We start from the raw sequence: 21,621 nt of genomic DNA on the forward strand, positions 1-21,621 counted from the left end.
TTCTTGGTTATGCCTGGTGCCGGGGCAAAGGGTTGTGGTCACAAATCGAAACACAGGAAATTCCATCTGAGTACAAGAAAATAACAATCTGACCATACTTTGAGCAGAGAGGTTGGACTAGGTGGTATCTAGAGGTCCTGTCAATCTCAACTGTTCTGGGATTTATAAAGAAATTATTTGCATCAATGTTTGTTTCATTTTTGCTACCAGAAGTATCAAGATCCACAGTCAAACAAGACTAAGCTTGTCACTTCATTAATATATAGTTGCAGCTCGGTTTTATACACTTAGTCTTTTGGGAAACAGAAGCAGAGGTAGGCTATCTTTCTAACACAGGGAATTTAGTCTTTTAATTAATCAGCAAACGACCCTACTAGTTTATGGCTGTCCTTGCATTTTATTCAAGATACAGATTTCTGCTTTTCCTCTCAAAACACTAAGAAGTTCTCTGTAACCCTAAAAAAGGTAAAAAAAGCTCCTAGTCCAAGTTTACAGATTTTGCAGCACAAGGCACTAATTAAGCTCAGTGTACCAAAAGAATGTGCAGTGGTGGTGTTCAGAGTTCACCTGCTGTTTGGTAGATCTAATGTGCAACACGAGCAGAGTAAATTGCCTCCTCTCAGGAGAAAAGTTACAGGATCTCTTAAACTATGTGCCCCTCAGGGTACTCTTAAAGTGATCTATTTTGTACATTATTAGGATTGTATAACTCAGGATTAATCTAGCAGAGTGCTAATTTTAAGTAGAGGGAAATGCTTACTGTTAGCATGTGCCTATGCAAACTCACATATTTGTGTGCAAAATTTTTAAAGGTGACACTGACAACAACTCTTGCTCTCACAGAAGGAATGTGGTGTTCTGCAGATTTAATTTTTCATTTGCAGTGGAGCAAGAAGAAACTACCTTTGGGAATGTTGTCTTCTAAATCTCCTGTGGTTAGGAGATCAGTGTTGTATCTGACCTCTCACTTGCTGTTTGACTCACAGTATTTTGGTTTTTGTTGTTGTTAAGTTAAATATTTTCTAGTACTTCAAACCCAATCTCCAATCCCTTTCCCTGAGTTACAGAGTGTAGGTTATATTTTTACCACGTCAAAGGGAAGTAGCAAGGCTGCTGACTACATGATATGCTTTGACTCCCCCTCTAGCCATTCAGAGCAGTCTAACCCCTTAGCATAAGGCACATGGAGCCAAGGAGATAGCCACTCTCTGGCAGATTTTTCTTTTCTGCAACTCTGGAGAGAGGAGAAGACTTTTGGAAGGCTTACCCAATTCTCCCACTCACTTTGGGAGTAGCAGAAATCAGCCAACTTTGCAGAGGTTTGAGAGGGAAGATCTTGAATCATCTAAGAGATTATGGGCTTTAAGCCCTTTCCTCTGTACAGGAAGGAGATCAAGTCTAGCATATGAAGTCTGATGTCTAGACTGACTCTTGCCATGTGGGCAGTTGCATCCCTGTGGAGGTAAGAGAAGGACAATTTGGTTAGTATACAGTCCTGAGGTTCATCACTCAATGTGTCCAGATGTGGGTGAACAGTTGTGACTCAGGATTAAAAATGAACAATTTGGTGACACTGAGCAAGCTCAAGTGGTCATCTGGAGGTGAGGTTTCTTTGAGGGCCACTAGAGAAACGACTTGATCAGCTGCTAGCCTGAAGATGCCACCTGGAGCTGTTATGTTGGAAGGGACAACAGTAGCACAACCCAAACCCAAGTCACGTTGTGAACCCTTTGACTGCCACCTCCTGAGGAAGCACAGACATGGTGCTCTGGTAAATCCATATTCTGATGAAGGAGTAGAGACTAGGATTTATGTCACACTTTGTTTAAATAAAGCTAATAATGAGCTGTACAATTAAGAAGAGCTGAGGATTTTTTTTTTAATGAAAAATGCAAAAACTAGTCATGTAGTTGAAACAAAAAATAATGTACATTAATTAAAGAAGCTTATTGGATGCATTTTTGCCATTCCTATGAGAACACAATGCTTATTTTCACTCTCCACCATATCCTTGCTTACGTGCCTAGTGTATTCAGGCCTTTAAATTATAGTAGCTTCAGATGAATTAAAATACAAAACTACAATATAATTTGCTCTTTTCCAGTGAATGTGCTGCTAAGAACACAAAGCACTCTGTTTAAATTAAACTGAGTCAGAACATTAGTATTATCCATAAAATTAATTGACCTCTAAAAAATACCTAGTAAAACAAATTACCTCTCCACTTTCTGCATGACCAGTGCAAGAAACCCTCTTTCTAATAAATGCACCTATAACTTGATTACTATAGCAGACCTTTCTACAATGTGTTTTAGTTACATTGATACATTAGCTGTTCAACAGATGGATGCTGTGTCTTCATGAGGGCTTGCAGAAAAAAGGCAAATACTGTATTATACTCTGACCCTTTCATGGATCTATTTTAAACAGTTAGAACCTTTTCTGTTGCTATTTTTCTACTTGTTCTTTTTCTTTTCCACAGTGTACTTCTCCCAAAGATTGACATCAGTGTAGTGTATGATTTCACTGAGCCTTAGATACTAACCAGAATATTGTTATTCACTGTAAATTATTTTATTATATGGTAGACAGGAAAGCAATGTGAAATACTGATATGTGTTCTCAGTATTCTTGTTTTGCTGTCATGCTCCATGTGGGGTTTTTATGGTGATGATTTAAGAAATGTTTGAACATTGCAGCAATTAAAGAATATATGAACATTGCAGTATGACTTGGAATGGGTTTGATGTTTGTGACAGAGTTGTTTTCAAAATACATTATTACTTTACTGAGATTTATATTTATTGACAACACATTTACATCAATTCATTTTATTTAGTAACAGACTGTATCATGATGATCCATTTTAGTCTTGTCTTAGTATTTTAATGTACATCTCTAAACATAACAATTTTTGTATGTTCCCCCCTGATGTTGTTGTAACTGCATATAAAAGCATGCAAGAATAATCAGTCTTTCAGATACAGTGGGGACAATTTTGCTTATGAGCTCCAGGCAGTATTATAGCACAAGTGAAGAAGTGGAAAAACAGTAGCAAACAAATAGTAATTGCTTCATGAACAGTTAAAGCGGGATAATGTCTAGTTGAAAATCACTTCAGTTACATCAGTCTCCTGACAGAATCTTGTTCTGTTTTGGACACAAAGTGAAAGCCAGAGTAGAAAGAAAAACTACTTCTTCATGAATCCAATTTAATACCTTTTGACATTGGTAGACAGGCTCATTAATTTCAGTGAGTGTTGGAACAGGGCAGAGATCTTGAAGCCTAAACTTATCTTTCCAAAAATAGATTACTTTCTTATTTCTTATGGCCTAATTTAAAGTCCCTTGAACCAGACTATTAGCAAAGTATTATCCCATCTCTGAAAATAATACAGATAAAACTAAAATTCCACTCAACACTCACATAGGCCTTTTTCTCTTCAAAGGACTTTAGAAACACTGATTAATCATAACATTAATTAAAGTACTATATATATTTTTTTTTAAATTAAGCCTTCCAAAAGCTCTATTCTCTACAGGGAGCAGGGAAGAGGATAGCAAGGAACTAAAACCAACTCCAGTAATCAGAAAACTTTGCCTGCAGCAATTAAACTGAGGAATCACTCCCCTTTGCAGAGTCTTTTTTACCTTGAGCTCTTGGAAAGATGAAAGGAAAAATGCCAGTACAGTCTAAATGAGAAATAAATCTGTGAGTGTGTGAAGGAGCTTATTAACTAGATATATTTGCCCCACCTGGGTGAATAGGTAGGCTAACAACTCCTTTCAATGCCTTTTCCATTTTGTATATCTGGCAGGAAATGTAAACAGAACAAATTACAAAGGAAATTGAGTGATTGCCCACATGGACTCCTTCCATTCTGGATGTAAAACCCAATCAGGAAAGATCAAATTCTTTGGATCCAAGAATAATAAAACGTAGTCCTTCAGTTTCATTCCCAGCAAACCCACCAAAGCAAAGACTGCAAAGGAGACAGCCAAAGCTACCACTTAAATGCTTTTTTTCTGACCAGGGGTGAGAAAACAACAGAAGAGCAGTAATATCTTCAGTGGTGTGACAGTTTACCTTAAAAAATGCTGACAGTAAAAGCTTACTGGTGGAGATTTTTCTTCTTCTGTGGACCAAAAAGCTGTTTGGCATATCAGGTCAACTGATAATGAGGCAGATCAAGTACTGACCCTCTTCCCAAATTCATCTTCCAAACAGACTGCAAGTCAGAGAATTAACTTTGAGTTGGGCTGCCTGTGTTTGATGGTTGATGAGCATGAAAGAGAGGTCTTTGAAATTGCTCAGCTGATACACAGATTAGCATTCAAAATAGAAGCAATCCACTATGCTAAGTGGGACATGCTGCTAAGAAACAGAAACCCAGTTTGGCTGTGGTGCCTACGAATCTATTTCTGCACTTTTCTGTGGCAATTTGCATCCCATGACAACTGCTGAAACGGCAGCAGCAAATTTGAAAGTGACAGAGATATACAGGAGGTTCTCAATACACTCAGGTGGAGCCAAGTGAAGTGCTTCTGCATGCAAAGTGTAAACATAGATCTAGCCTTTAAAGCACATGTTGGGACAAGTATGCTGTATGAATTAGCTGTTTGTGGCCAGATAGAGAGCCCTGAAAGTTCTTCAATCTCTAGGTTTTAAGGCAACCACTAACACAAAGCCTGAATATCTTCAGTCTTGCTGTGTGAAAGAATTTGAAGGTATTCCACTGAGTGATAAAATCAGCATTAGAACAGTAGATTAAACAGATAGTTTTCTGTGGAACTGAAATATAAATGAGAGGCAACAAGAACAGTACAAGAGCAATAGCTTTTGAACACATTGGTATTCTCAAGTCTAAAGTCTATCCTTGTAAGCTAGGTGAAATTTGCTTTATTTCAGAACAGGAGGCTGGTGTGGGGATCATGGGCAGGCAAGGCTGTGACAAAACCAGGATCTAGCTGAGCATCTAACTGAAGGTGTTTTAACCAATATGAGGAGAGAATGAAAAAGCTTTGCAGACAAGGCAGATGGGGAGACATACTCCAAAATTTCAGATATGCAAGAAATGTTAAAGGAACATGAAAGTTTAATAGTTACGACCCAAAGGGCTGGGGGTGTACAGGTCAAGAGGAAAAAATACCAGTCATGTAACAGGAGTAAGAGGGGGCAGCCCTGAGAAGATGAGTTGAAAGCAAGAAAAATGGTCAGCCAGAGGGAGGCAGAAAGTGTATGAAATGGAAAAGTTATGTTTCTGGAAACAGAGAAGTTGAAGAAGCAAGGTGGCTGGGTTAAAATGGTGCTACAGGAGAGAAAGTCTCTGAAGGATCATGGAGAAAGCAATTTGCTGAAAAGCTGTGATTGCATTGCACCCAGCTGCGATTTCCCATGGTGTGTTCAGGGTGAAAATACCAAAATGCATCTATTTTGTCTTTGTCCAATGCTACTAGCTGCTATACATACCAACCTTCCATCCCTTTGTTTTCTTTGTTCGTCTCATGCCACAACTTTCTCTTGCAAAATACAGAACCAGGATCTTTAATCTTTTTTAAAAGATAAAAGCTTCTGTATTGGTAACCCTTGTAGATACTTGATTCTTTTACAAGCAAATCTGAATTGTCATTGGCAACACAGATACTGGTGATTCATCTACTTTCATCACTGTATGAGAGTTTGAGGGTTTCTTTCCTGAAACTGTAAAAGATGAATGTTCCTGCTCCCTGTAGGGCATTATATGCTACAGTACCTATGGCTGCATTAATTCTTGGTAAAAAAGAGTTTTTAAAAAGAAAACCAATGAATGGCACATCATGTACAATGCATCAGGAAAGATACTCTTCCTTTTTGTCCTGGTCCATACAGAGTACCAATCTGATGTCTTGAAATCTTGCTGCCTGTCATCAGAGGTGGTGGAAAAGTGAAAAGTGTGTATTGTTTTTCTGAGGGGGAGATGGAGGCTGAGACATCCGCTTGATCTTTTATTACCTCTCAGCAGCCATGAGCAAAATGCACCTGGATGTTTGGGGGCACAGGAAGGCATGTATATGCAACGTGTTTTTATTCTGTCTATCTTCTGCAAAAAATAAATTATCTCCACAGAGTCTTAACATTTAAGTTACAATAAACCTGCAAGGAAATTAAATCCATCATTGTTCTCTAGCTCCAAACATTCATTATCCTGACTTAATTAGCAGGCAGCAGCTGAAGCAGTGGCTCCAGCCTAGGAGTTTTGAGGTCTTACTCAAACCACTATAACTCAGCACTCAATCTCTTACAAATAACTGAACTGAGATTATAAATTTTTTGATAGAGATAATTGCAGTACTATAGCCACTTAACATGTAGTGAAATGTCTTCTGAAGTGCTAGAGATTACAAATGTTTCTGCACAGTCTCCTGTTCTCTGACACTTGCTGGAAGTAGTGGTGCTCATGTTTTTTAGGTTCATCCTTTTCAGCATGGGATTTTTCCAATTTTCTCTTCCAATACTACTTCATGCACAGTGGAGTCAGGAACAAGAAAATGATCTGTTGTGATGAGCAACATCACAAATCATTAATTAGCACTGGTCAGGCCATATGGGTTTGACAGTAGCCACTGCCTTTGCTTTTCATAAGTTTCCTCTGTCAATAGCTTATGTCATGTCAAACCAAAAGTCACCAGGTAAAGGGAAGACAGAGTTGCTATATACAAACTGTATGACTTATAGTTCCTTCACATACAATGTAAGGTGCAGTCAGTCATGCTAGAGACTATATATTATGAAGCAGAGTAGGTGGGATGGCTCCCTATCTTACCGTGGGACGGGAATGAGAGTTAACTTAGTGTGCTTCAGGACCAAGGTCATCTATGTTAAGTGAAGATCTGCAAAGCTGGCTGGCCAAATGGCTGAAGGAGAGTCTTTTGAGGATAAGGTGCCCCTGTTCTGGCTAAAACAAATGAAGCAAGGTTAAAATAACATAAAGACCCAACTTGAAAACATATTTTGAAGACCAGGATGTCCAAACTGCAATTTTAATATTGAAGCTGACACACCTCAGTATGTAATGAGCCAAATAAAGTACATACTAAACTCAACTCTCCACCCAAATGATGCTAAACGTTACCTAGAAGGCAGAAACAGCTGGGGGTAGGGCTACAAAACCCACAAGCAGCAGCAAGAGGTGAAGAGCAAAGTCACTGATTCAGTGGTTGCAGTGGAAAGCCTGTCTGGACGCAGCCGTGTCATTCAGTGCTGAGCAAGAGGGCATTAAACTTTGCAGTGGCTAATGACCCTCATTACAGCTTGTGCTGCCCTGCCTTCTGGAGTAGGACTCCTCCTTTATCAATCATCATTGCCACTCCAGGTACATTATTTCTTTTTCTTGTCTCAGCTGCATTTTTCCTGGTACTCTCCAAAGTCTGAGGAGTAATCATCTACCCACAGGGACAAGCATTTCTCAACCTCAGTACTGTAGTTGTCTTTGCTTTCAAAAATACAACTTTGTCTCCTTCCATTTGCTGCCTTTGCTGCTGGCCCAGCAGCTGTGGCATTACACTGCTTCATCTTCTTGGGTTTGCTTACTCCTGTGTCCACAAAAACTCATTTTGCTTTTAAAATTCAGAGTAGGTTTTCCTCATTGTTTGTTTCAGTGGCAGAAGAAAATCTCCCTAGGAAGACTAGCAAACCTCTACCCTCTTAAATCATGTGAGATTCACTGCAGCTCTGATGCCTACAAAATACTTTGGACAGTCTAGGCAGTGCAAGTCCAGAGTTTGCTACACATTGTCCTAAGCATAATCATTTTCCTCTGGGTTCTTACACCCCCTCTTGTATCTCAGTATGTAGTAGAAGATTTTCAGTGTTCAGAGAAGGGACAGAATTCCTCTGGAACAGCAACAGCTGGACCCTGAGGGGCCTTTTCAGGTGCTACTTTAGTGCCAATAGTCAATTATACCTTAAACCAATGGCATCTGAAAGGAGAAGGCATGGTGTACAAATGAACTATTTATCAAATAAAGTAGTGGCATTTCTGCCACTGCTGTCATGTGATGGATACACTCTAATTTATTAGACTATCAGTTGAATACACTGACTCAGGATCAAAATTAGTTCCATCCAAATTAAATAGACAGTTTTGGCACATTTATTAAGTAATGATTGAAAGTAGTAACAAGAGCTCTCCCAGTAATATTCTTTCCATAAAGTCTGTGAAATACTGAAGATGAATGGTATTAAAAACACAAGGACGATAAAACCTATGTCTAGGAATATAAATGAAGCACACGTGTTAGAATGAAGAGAACAAAATTCACACATGTTGTGATACACAGGCACCAGTAGTTCTGCAGTAGGGTATCTGTAGCGTTGCCACAAAATATGGTGACATTTTGCTATTTTTGTATTATCTATCTACACAATGTGAATTAATGTGTTATCTCTGAGGGGGGAAAATACAGTGATGTATTATTTTTATTAGACCAAACTCTACCTCTAGGACAAGGTTCTTAGTTTAATATCTGTTTGAATTTTCTTGTGTTTTAATAGGTTAATTTTCCTAGTCTTGTTCTCTTAAACTAGGAACCATGTCACAACTATTTAATAAATCTGCCAATGCATCAAAATTATCTTCCAGAGATGAGTAAAAAAGGAAATTAAATCGATGGGGTTACAATAGTAGTGAATTAGTCTCAAGGCAGTAGTAAGGAAATATTTCTGAAAGTAGAAACTTACCTGTGAAATTTTTGCTCCTGTTAAATCTGTCAGAAGAATAGTTTGTTCTACTGTTGTGCTCTGAAGGTGGAATCTTTCATAAGACAGCTATCAGTGTAATCCTATGAAGGAAAAAGTTTCCAGATGAAAGTAATGGAGGAATGTAGTGAGGACTTTATCATGCAAAGGAAAAGCTGTTAAATCTGCATTGTTGAAATGTTTAGTAAGCAAAATTATCATCCCACAGTTGAAGACTTAGTGTATGGTGACAGAGGAATCCTCCTCTCAATATAAAAGTGATGTAAGTGTTATCTTAGAAAAACAGCTTTTAAATGTATGATGTCAGAAAAATGCTCTCAGGCACCTAGAGGAGAACCCTTTCCCTATGTCACTGGCCCCAAATTACGGTTATATAACATCTGTCTTCCTTTCTTTATGAGTGAAATTGAACATATGAATGTGATTTGTTTTTCATTTGTTAAGCTAGTGGTTATGCTTAATCAGATTATGTAAATCTTCTTTAAAGTCATAAAATGTTTCGGGTCTTAAAATGTGTAATATTACTCAAATAAAAAATGAATTTGTTTGTAGAGAAAAGCAGTTCTTTATGAACCCAAATGAAAATGAACAATGCTATGTATTTTTACAGTCATTCTCACATACATCGTCCTTTCTTCCCAGGACCCTCAGCAGTTCTCACTTCTTCAGCTCAGGGAGGCTTCTTGAGCTGCAAGTAGAATACTCCAGCCTTTCTGCTAGTAGTGCTAGATACAACTTTGCTGGCATTACAAGACTATTTTTCTATTCTACATTTCATTCTGCTTTCAGAAGAGGTTCTTAACATTTAAAAAAAAAAAAATCTAAGTGGAATGAGTCTCCAGATTGCAACACACACTAAAGCAGAAGTCAAAGATCACATATGTTGTCAGCAGCATTGGACTGATATAGCAGTAGTTGTGCTTTCGTTGGCACTTCTCAACATTTACACCACCCTAAGAGCAGGAATTCTTCCATAGTTAATGCTAATTCTCTCCTTCATGTCTGCTATAAAGCAGCAGGAACACATAGCTAAGAGAAGTGAACTGGAGTTTAGTATGTTCTGCAGTATGAAGAGTGGTCCTTTTAACATTCACAACTTAACTCCTTTTAAATCAAATTTACCGCTGTGATGGTTTGAAACTGTCTTTTTAATTTTTCCTTGCAAAGTTCAGAACAGAGAAAGTGAAAGAATGTAAATAAGTCACTATTGGGTGTAAGAAAGCAAAATACTGATTGTTCTAAACACTTCCATTGGGTAGATAGAAATGTTTAAGAACTATTACCCAAAACAAAGTGGGCACTCTGCACATTCTGCGTTCGGCAGTGGGGGCAGTTGCTGGGCTGTCTGGCTGCTGTTTCTTCTTCTCTTCTGGCTGAAGATAACACACTGACCTTGGCAGCTAAGTTAACAACTTTCTGCTTAACTAACTCTGCTTCTCTGTCCAGGGGGGTCTGGGGGGAAGCTCCTGGGAGGGAGAGGCCCCTTTGGGAGGGTCCCCTTAGGGGGGAAGCAAAGGGAGATCGGTTGTGCTTTTCTATTGATTGTATATATTTGTAAATGTTGTGAATTTTGTATATTTGTACATATTCATTGCATTTCATCGTAGATTTTAGACTCTGCTTGTATATACAGCCTTCATTTGCTTCCAGACTGGGCTAGCCTGGTTACTTGTTGGGTGGGGGGGAATTTCAGCTCACACCAACACAACTGCTTTTTTCATTCTAGTGTCATGTTTTGAATTAAATTAATGACACATCTTTTTATGGCTAAGGCAGGGGTTTTCTTCATCCTAAATATGTTTTCAAATAGCTTACAGTGTTCGAAGTACTAAATACATTGTTACACTTAACAGACTTTAGGACCATGTAAACAGTGGCTTATATCAACTCTATAGCCTAGCCACTCACCTATTCTTCCAGCTGATGTTGCCACCTTTGTCTGGTGAGCCTCGGGAAGTGCAAACAGAGCCATGATGCCTGTCTATGAGGTCACTGCTTTACCTGCATGTGTGAGCAGCCTCACTGGAAGTGGCACTTTTTGACTGTGTTTAAGTTTTCCTATTGAGCTTTTCCTGATAGCTCCAAAGCCTTTATTTATTGTAAGAAGCATTTTGTGTGTCTAGGTATGAATACTATTGCCTGGAATACTAGACCAGTTCCAAATGACAACTATATTTCTAGCTATATGTCTAGCAGACAAAATTGTCTGAAATAAACATAATTTAATAGTTAAAATATGTGATTTTCATCTTCCCTCTGCTTTCAAGTATGGACACACACAACTGAATGTGTAAATTCAGAAATTAGAGTTTAATAAGCACTCATAAATACTAATTGATCAGAACTTTTTTAAGTTCCCACAAAAATCTGATTAAATTATATTGTATACAATAATTATATCTAATTATTGTATTCATGGAATGTGATGTAGATTAGGTTACTAATTATATTTATTTTTCCCAATTTTCCTGTCCTTTTCATCCTGCATGATACACTTATGGTGATTGCTGTATGCAAATTCCTAGCACAGCTGCAATGAAGGTAATTCAGCAACAACTTTATCAGACCCTCACTCTCTCTGATCTTGTCTTCATCACATTAAAGGACTGAGGAGACATTTTACCGTAATACTGACACTCAAAAATTTATGTGAGGCTTCTTGTATATTTGTGCAGGTGCTAATCCTGCTCTACATTTATTTATATTTGCATTTTTACTCTATGTGTATAAAAATATTTTCAGAAACTACTTTTGTCTTATTTTCACAAGCACTACATGACTTTCAGACACAGTTTTGAAAAAAATAATCTCTGTTCATTTAAACAAGAAAAAAAATAATTCATAGAATCATTTAGGTTGGAAAAGACCTGTAAGATCATTGAGTCCAACCATAATCAACAATTTCTGTTCCGTGTCTTCAGCTCAATGTCATTATTTTTAAAATTCAATGTGCCTTTCCCTTTAGGAGATTTTCAGTTCCAAAGGTTAGTGTTGTATAAAGTAACTCCTTACTCAGTACCAGACAGGAATAGCTGTCAAAATGGCTCCCTTTCTGGTCAGTACCATGCATACAGCTGAGGATGTGTGGGAAAGATTGTGTCCTCTCTGAGCAATAAAGTCTAAGAAACAATAATAAACCCAGTTAAATTGTGGCATGTAGTATAGAATTAACCTTATAGCGATCTCTAGAGAAGAATTTTTCACAAATAACCACAGCATTGGCTTTACATTCACTGTATTGTTTTTAATAACTGATGCATAATTTATTTATAATAACAAGTTATGAGTTGTGTGACAGGAGAGGAGGACTTGCTAAGTTCTGTTGAGTTATATTATTTTTCAGGTTACCTTTATGCATATACTTGGCCTTTACTATCATCATTGCATTCTACTAAGGGCATGATGGAGCCATATCCAGAATCTCCAATTGATGTAGGATGGAAATACTGATAGTCCCTAATGTGTGAAATGCTTGAACATGCACTCATATAAATGTGCCTTGCTCCAAAATGGTATCAGTAGCAAATTAGATTACATGCAGTTATGCAAATGGTGCTAACAGTCTCGCATGTTTTCCCTGTACTTCTCCGTCACCCTTTATTGCTCTATCTTCTGAATTCTTCCTTCGTTTTCTTTCAACAAAGGCAAGTATGCCATGAGGGATCTGGTCCATCGACTGCCAGGCGCTAACAACAGCAACAGCTCAGCGAGCAAGGCCATGTCTGATGACACCGTTACTGCCATTTGCTGCACTCTGCATGAAGTCATCACTAAAAACATGGAGAATGCCAAGGCCTTACGAGACGCAGGAGGCATTGAGAAACTGGTTGGCATATCTAAGAGTAAAGGAGACAAGTATGTTTTGCAAATCACCTTGCACCTTTTTAACATCTCCAGTAGTTTTTACTAGTTCTGATTGTGTTTGCCTCCTATGCACAGCCATGAGTTCAATTCTTTAGATACATCAAAAATCATGTTCCCAGTGTGAAAGGTGACAAGAAACAGACAATACCAATAGCAAAAATATCTGCTATGGTTTATTATGAACATACTATCAGCAGTGCATGGAGTGCACTGCATATGCAGTTTCAGGAAGAGTAATTATCTACAGTAACTACTACCTCTAACCACTTCCAGAAGATGCTGATAAACTGTAGGGACCAGAACTGTTGGATTGCACCCTGCAGAAAGGGTGATGTGCAGGTGGATGGATCTTGTGAAAGGAAGGGACCTCATGGCAATTACGCTACTACTCCTCTTGCTCTAGGAGTGAAGAATATAAAGTCACTGTCCCTCTTCACAGCACCCTTTTCCCTGCCACCAGCTTGCTGGTAAGGTAGGGTACAGTAGAAAAATGGATCCACATGTTTTTCTAACACCTTGCTTCAGAGAGAACGTTAGGATACCTGCAGGCTACTTTGAGAGGCACCAAACCATGCAAAAATCTTACACGACTGTGTCATTTTCAGAGCAGCTGTGGTTTCATCTTGTCTGTTTTCCTATGTACACACTCTTCATGAAGAGTTCACTCTTTATCCTTCTTTTGCCTAAAACAGATAGCCTGGTTCTCATATTTGTCAACCTGCAGAAGTATAGTGCAATGGGACTATGGCATTTTGAAAGCAAAAAGCCTTCACTATAGTGTACAAAACCCATCAGTCCACCTACTCGAAGCTGTCATCACACAGCCTACTGCAACATCAGAGCTCTAAAAGAGCCCCACAAAGCCAGGCCACAACCTGAAGGAAAGATTTATGCACCCTACATTTGGTATGAGATCTTATGCTCACCTATGTGATTGGAGCATTGCCAGTGTAATTTGATCACATTTCTTTTCCTCTATTGTCACCCTTTTCTTTTCATACCAAAATCATTATTGAAACATTCTCACATTCTAATTGTAAGGGGTAAAAAATTGTAGGATAACAAACTATGTAATTCTAGTAGTGGGAGCTCCCCATGCTCTGCCAATTTACTTAATTTGCATTTTTATTATTATTAAATCTATTTAATTTTTTAATTTATCTTTTCTAGATCAGATGTACTGATATTGCAAGCAGGTTCATATCCATTTCTCTTAAGTTGAATGTGTCTTTCCTCAGAATAATGTTCATTATCTGGTAGAGATCGTTAATACCTGTTAAGTCTGGAATCTTCAAAGTGTCATGGGCAGTTTTAGGAGGATGCAAAAGTATAATTCCCTGTCTAAGTATCACTCATAACTGTGAAACACATATCTATGTTGAATGAAAGTATTTAGCCCAAGTAGTGTTGAGTACTTCCAAAATGCCCTCCCAAATCATAATACATATTCCTTCTCTCAACTACTTTTAGTTGTGGTCCTGTGTTATTACTGTAACAGAATCACAGAGTTCTAGAACAAGAAAACTTGTGCTACAAATTCCCATCTTACGTGAAACTGATTTTTCAGCTTTCAGAAATGTTAGTATTGTGCACTACTGCTTTGGTCTGGTTTTCTATAGGCAAACCATTGTTTAAAAGTCAGAACTGCTGGTTGTTGAATTGATAGGGAATTCTGACATGCTCACTTTAATACAGTAAAACACTTCAGTATGAATTTATCTTGTCCAGTATGAAGCATCTGCTTCTGCAAGAGCAGCATACCAGGCCATGCATCCTGGTATGTATCAGTGGCAGTAGCATTGGGGTAGCCCTGTTAGCCTTTAGAATATGCCCAGGGCTTGAGCACACAAGTGAACTAGTGTTCATAAGGTCATATCAGCCAAGCCCATGTTGGATTTGCATAGTTTATCTCCTCAGTACTCACAGTTTGGTTGGAGCAGTTATTTTCCAGGTTAGTCCATGCTACCAGTACTCCACTACCCAGTACAGCTGGAACTATAATAAAAGAAATTATGCTTGAAAGAGCTTACCAAATTCTTGTTTACTCACAAATTACCCAACACTGCTGTACTCTGAGTGGGAAATGGAAGAAAAGTCCGAGAAAGGCACCAAATAAATTACTAGGAAAATACTGTATAGGTTAGTTGAATCAGGTGTGTCATGAACATTGCTTTTACCAGCTTCAACGTCAGCCTACCAATGGTCCTTCTCAGAGGTCACCAGATGCACCACAGCCTGACTTCCTGCATAAGCCAATAGCATATCCTGTTGGTTTTCTGGTTTCTGTTTGGTTGGCAATCCATGTGCCTTTTCTGAGTAAAACATGAATCATCTCAAATACTGCCTTGAACTCCATCAATTCTCACTCAGACTTTGGCTTTTGCAAGGTTTTCTAGTGCACCACTGCTTTATATGTATTATGCATACAGCGCAGTGTATGCTTTGTCAATGGACTGCTTGTCTTCTTAATCCTTTTCTATTTAACCCTTCTTCGCTAAGATGAATATTCTCAGATTTTTTAAGATATTTTTACAGTTACCAGTCCCAAGAGAAATGTGTCACTGCAATTGATTGTAACAGTAGCTTAATGCTTCTTTCAAAACCTTTCTGAAGAGAAAGTCCATGTGAAGTTATGTATGGCTTTCAACATGACATTGCATTGTCATTTTTGAAGAGTAATGGTGTGAGCAAGATGCAAGTCCTAATTTGGATTCCTAATTAAATTTGTCAGTACTTTTTATAATCAGTTGTATTCCTGCATATTGGCTGTACACTTCAAAAACAGTGCTTACCACCTATTTAGAGTGTTTCTTTTGGCCACTGTGAAGAGGTGCTTAATGCATTGAGTACACTGTCAAGAGCTAAAGTTTGGTAGCTCATAGAGAGAGAAACTCTGGCTCTAGTTTCTTGTTCCTTATGCCAAAAGTTGTAGCCAGGAGCTCTTCTTAGATGTGCATAATACCAGTTGGGTCCTCAACAATTTTGCCAATTGCTACCTCTCTCATTCCTCTTACTGTACCATTAGAATGAATCCTTTTTCTCAGTATGGTGAGGAACACACTTTGCTGCTCTCTGAATAATTAGTACTATAGAATTACCATGTATTGTCCTTGCTTAAAAACACATTGGCCTCCAAGATGCCAACTGAATGTCATATGGTACATTTGAAACGTATTTAATTACAAGTTTAAATCCATAGAAATGCATTTGAAATTTGGGATGAATGCATCTTGTACTTAACAGTCTCTTTCTCACATACTCTTTCTCTCTCTCTTCCTTTTAAATATATGTGTGTAACAGGCATTCGCCAAAAGTGGTGAAAGCAGCATCTCAGGTCCTCAATAGTATGTGGCAGTACAGAGACCTGAGAAGTCTCTACAAGAAGGTAAGGCTTGTTTGTTTTTTTTTTTTTTCCCAAATCTATCATCTTTCTTATGGTTATGCAAATTTGGGGTCTGAGAGACTTTAGACCAAGAAAAGATATATGGCTGTAAATTCACCTAGAGTTTGAAATTTCAGACACTCAGGGCTATGTTTTATCCCTTATTTCTACTTTTGACAGACAAAGATCTTTTGAAAATAGGTAAAATAGTTAAAAGGGGATGTGAATTTGATTTTTAAAATAATTAATGCAAAAAGTGCTGGATCTGACAATCTTAGAGATTGAAGTCCTCTGTTCATAGAACAAACTTGTGCATGCTCTCCTACTCTACCTTTCTGTCTTACGCCTCCCCACCCTTTCCTGGGGAGATTACCAGATTTCCAGCCCTTCTACTCCCAAATTTCCTCATGAGATTGTGAACGAGTATCTGAAGGAGTGGTGCTTAGGGATCAGTTGCATGTAGAGCTGGGCTGAAACTTGATAGCTTCACCTCTAATCAGCTGGCAGACAGTAGCGTCAGAAGCTTGGCTTTCAGACAGTTTAAGGACTCCATAGTAGCATACCATTCCCACAGGCCTGCTAACCTCTTCAAAATGAATTGCAATGTGGTAATGTGATCCTGTGAAACAACATTCTTGTAAGACACCTCTCCTTACTAAATGACAACATCTAAAGTAATTCTTGCAGAATATTTCCAATCTGAATCATATTCCCTGTGAAGATCAGCCTGCAGAATTAGTTCTCAAAGGTTGTCTTCCTACACAAAATTTCACAGGTTGTCTAATTGATATTTGCATTTGTAATCTCATCAAAGAGAGAGAAGACTTCATGTGGCACAGAATTTCAGGTCCTAGTTAAGACTGGGGCGTAAGAATGGTGAAGCAGGGGAAGTTCACAGTGACATAGTTTGTGTTGTACGCATTTCTCACAAGAAAAGAATTTAGTGACATGAAGTGTATGCACCAAATCTCAAACTAGCAGAAGCTGACCTTCTGTTTGAAATGCTGTTCCTTTGCTTGCCTCAGACCTGCTTGTGTCAAGTCTGAGAAGTAAGTAAGGGGATTATTGAGTTTCTCCTGTTGTTCACTTCCAGTATTTTCAGTAATCCTTGGCAACCCTAGGGATACCATATGTGACGACACTCCGAGTAACGAGGTGGTACTCAGCTGTCCCATTAAGAGGTGGGAACAAACATAAGCTAGAGTAGGCTTTTCTCATCACAAGGCAGTGACACACTGGAAGTGTGCATAGCCTGACTTCTGTGCATGTGGGTGGCTGCACAGTAAAGACTGAACTCGACTGCACCATGATCTCTTTAAATGTTTGGCTCGTTTCCAGCATTCTGTCTGTATGTATATGCTGTGATGGAGAAGCAGTTTCTGGGGTTGCTTCATGCATGAAATAATCTATATTGCTGTATAGCTTCTGAGTATACTGCTACCTAAAGGACATTCTGTGGGCTGCCAATGTGAATGCCTGGTAATGTACTTAACATTCTAAGCTTGCTTGGTACTAAGTACCTTGCTTGCTTAAAAGAACATTTTCTGCAACCACAAATACATACTCATGGTATAGAAAATAGGGCAGACTAGCCTTTAAGGTATGTTCCAGGATATTCGTAGCACAGAGATTGTCTATATTCACAGGAAGCATTTTGTTAATCTCTGTATTGGCTAATTCTTACAGGCTTCACAAAATCTTAAAATAAAGGTCAGTCTCTCCTACATATTTGTAGATTCATTACATGGTATTACATATGCTGCTAAGCCTTGTATAAATGTAGTTTCTTTTCATCAAAATGTTCAGGTAGTTTACATTAATCCTGTTTGTTAGAAGACATATAGTAATCTTTATAAATTCATAATAGTTATTAAACCTGCCTATAGAAGGCTGACTGTTACACTGACTTACTGCACCACTGTTGGGGAAAATAATATTTTACTGATAGGAAGATTAGAAAATTTTGTATTATATTAGTAGTCAGCTGCTATGTAATATAAAGATACTGGATCAATGCAATCTTTATTTTGTATATGCTAGTAAAAATGAGTCTACAGTTGACAGTATAATATGATCAGCACATTGCAGCATCTTGCACTTGCACTTTGAAGTGCAGTCGAATCCCATTGCATTACCATCAGCAACTTCTTTCTATGTGTTGAAGTATCTCTACAATTATTTCCAAAGAATTGGTGGCTTGCAGATACCACAATTTTGTATTTTAATACTAGGAAATTACAAGCACCACATCACATTTAAGAAAGAGCACCAGCATGCACTTTGCTATTTGAGAAGTAGTGAAATAAAATATGTTTGAATTGTGGTATATTTTAGAGCTACATGTTTATGCTATACTAAGTAAGGAGAGGTAAAAATTATTGTCCTTTGTATTAATGGGAAAGAAGGCAAAGTATGTTCACTGCTGATACAGTAGTAGTCAGTATATTTAGTCCAAAGATGACTGTATCAGCAAAAACATGAAAACTGCTTCCTCTTTTCTAATTTTTGCTCAACATTACAGGAACCATCCCATAGCTAGTAGAAAATAAACTGCACTGACAGAAAGTCCATCCAGAGTTGAGGCTTGGTGTGGTCACCTAATGACTTGCTACATTTGTCAAGTACCGAAAGCCAAGAAGTGCATAGGCACCAATTTCCCACTTGCAGCATTCCCTGATAAACTTCTCACTGCAATGTGGAAAGAACTACAGGAGTAAGAAACTAGCCCCCACCTTGTGCTGGTTTGAGGCCAGCCAGAACATCTCTTGCCCCAAAAGGGACAAAAGAATGACACACACAAACAGATTGGAGAGTGATGGAAAGTTTAAAAGGAAAAGCGATTGGTGAAAATACAGAAAAACTACAAACTACAAAGCATAGTGGAAAAGAACATCCCAAAACATAGAGAGTCCCCCACATAGTACCCAGGGGTTTCCCAATCCTTCCCTCCTCCCACTTGAGAGTCTACCCAATCCCTCAGGGCTCTTCCTTCCCCCCCCCTCCCACTGCTAGGCAAGTCTCAGGCTGGCCAGATCTGAGACTGCCCCCCACCCCCGCTCCATTCTCCTCCTGGCATTAGGCCTAGTCAGGCCTAAGAGGCCTGAGATACCCCCCCGGCATTACCCAATCAGAGAGGACATCTCCCATGGGAGCAGAGAGGGAAGAAAGAGGAAGAGAATGACTCTGCAGATGGCTTTATAGGGCGCAGGATTTATGGGTAGAAATATGCTGTTTCCTGTGTCCACCCCCAGTGGGCGTGTACCTGGGACACCAGAGGTGTATCTCATGCAGCAATGACAGGGGGCACCTGGCCTAAACTGCCACACACCTGTTGCCAGTAGCAGAGCTGCTCTAAGCAGAGGTTATGCAATGCTTCCTGCAAGCTCCAATTCTGTCATGGGAGAGCAAGCTCTTCAGCTTTAATCAAGGCTATAACATTAATATGCCTATATTGGTAAAACTGACATAAAGCAGCCTCTAAGGACACTGTCAGAATCAGCTGTTGCATAAAAAATAGCCTGAATTTAAGAGATTTGAGCGTGCAAACTTCAGCTATGTTCCTTAAGAATAGCGCCATGCACAGATTTCATTGTGCTGCTCAGTGTCTGACAGACATTGCCTAGGCTATCAAAAGAAAAAAACCACAGAATCAGCTGCAATGACTTAGTTAACTTCATTGTCAAATTCAAGCAATAAGCCCTGTCTCAAGGTTGTTGTGTATATGGCTAAGAATAAAACAGTATCATTTGACCACACAAATATTACAGTCCTATCCATCTTTTTTTATCCTGACAAATACAAAATTATTCCACAAATCAGTGTGATGGGAGGCATAGAAAATTAAATTTAGTAAGCCAAGTCAAGCTAGAAATACAAGTGTTTCTGGAAAAAGTGTTTCAACCTAGCCCATATGCTGTGTCTAAACAGAAAGGCAGAGCAGATGGACAGAACAAACCCTGCAAGCAATGTAACTCCCAACAGCTCAGAGTTCTGGTACCCAAGAACTTCTCTACATCCTGCTCCCAATGTAGCAATGAGAAGGCCCTATTGATTTCACATGTCCTTTCTGTAAGTCTACAAAAGCATGAGCTGAGACTTTTGCATCCCCTTGGACTTCACTGGGGAGACAGGCTCACTAATCTGCAGCATCCAAGATCCAGGATTCCCACGATCCTATGAAAAATAAGGACAGAAGTTTTGTGTGTTGCTTTCAGTTTACTGGAGCAGAAGCATTGTGCCCATTTATTAATAGCTACTACAAGAGGAGTTGAACCATTGGTTTCTTTTCTCAAATAGGTTTTTATTCGCTGAAAGTCCTGCTCAGGTGTAGCTTTTCTAGCACAGGATAATGATGGATAGATTTCTAACTTCTCACAGCCTGAGCTGTAAGCTCAGGAGGCACTGGCACTGGCTTTGTTGTCACAGTTTCTACCTGGAAGGCTCTGCAAATCCTTCATTCCTGCACTGTTTGTCATGCCCTGGACCCTCCACTGACAGGTTCTCTCCAGCATTCTAGGATGTCCAGTTCATAGCTGTGTAGTGGCTTTAATGGCACTTGTTAGGCTGGGCTGACATGGATAAGGCACAGAAATTAAAAAGTCAGCATTCCAATCTATGAGTGAGTGTTTACCATCCTTTAGAGGCTCATGCTTTGGGGAAGAAAAAAAAATACTACCAGACATGGTTAATTTGGCACTATATTTATGCAATCTAACAAGGAAAGGTTGTAAAAGTTGTAAAATGCATCAATGTTTCCAGTCATAAATTAGAGAAAAAATTTTTGACAAACCAAAAGGAAGCAATGCTTTTAGTTTTGAAGTGAAGGATTTTCCAGCCATCCCAGAAGTTTAGCTTGCAGGTCTTTTGTCATGAAAGGGATCACAGAAAATAATGTTTAGTTTGCTGAGCAATAACTGAAACAGAAATTTAATCTGAAAAGAAAGCCCACCAATAGAAAAATAAGATTCAGGTTCAGTTCAATATAAACAGTGTTTCAATTATTCAATGTGATTAGTTTCTAAATACTGCTAAAGCTTAGCAAGTAAATAAGAGGTGATCATCTCAATTTTTTATCAGTATATGTAATACTGTCTCCCATAGAGTGACTTTAATATCATGTAATTTTAGACTTCTTTGTTTTCTACAAATAAGACTTATATTTTCCTAAATAATAACTTACTTGCCTCTGGGTTTGTAAGTCTGTTCCAAAATACCTTAAATCTGATTTTCCTAAGTTCTTAATGGTGAAATTGTCCATAGCTCGATGGATGAGTCAGTGGTTCAACAGGTATGGAAAAACAGGTAGAGGAGCTATCTCACTTGTCCCTGTGCTTCAGACTCATGGTGCAGCTGTCTTCTTCAAGTGTCTTGGTAACCTGGAGAGTTTGTAGGAGAATCAAGTGCTGCTTATAGTCTTCGGAGATCCTGTCACATACTAAGCAAAGTGAAAGGAGCTACTATGGTGATTAAAGCACCTATTCCCAAGTCAGAAACAGTAGACACCACTCCATCTGGTTGAAAAATTGGGAACACACAGAAAATATAGATATGACTGTAAGAGAGCAGATTTCCATTAGCTGATAAACTCTATAACTATCTCAATATTCAAGAAAATAACCAACTACTCTTAAGCACAGAT

At 38.7% G+C, this 21,621-nt stretch overlaps 1 protein-coding gene across 2 annotated transcripts in view; it reads left to right on the forward strand.

Moving 5' to 3' along the window:
• Window positions 1-21,621, forward strand: part of CTNND2 (catenin delta 2) — a 492,311-nt gene that overhangs the window by 441,266 nt on the left and 29,424 nt on the right. For both annotated transcript variants that reach the window (XM_054381916.1, XM_054381917.1), the window contains 2 exons: window positions 12,382-12,592; window positions 15,902-15,986. In XM_054381916.1, the coding sequence (XP_054237891.1) occupies window positions 12,382-12,592; window positions 15,902-15,986 (296 nt within the window). The remainder of the gene's footprint in view (window positions 1-12,381; window positions 12,593-15,901; window positions 15,987-21,621) is intronic.

This window comes from Indicator indicator, chromosome 6, assembly GCF_027791375.1.
Source record: "Indicator indicator isolate 239-I01 chromosome 6, UM_Iind_1.1, whole genome shotgun sequence".
Taxonomy (NCBI): Eukaryota; Metazoa; Chordata; class Aves; order Piciformes; family Indicatoridae; genus Indicator; species Indicator indicator.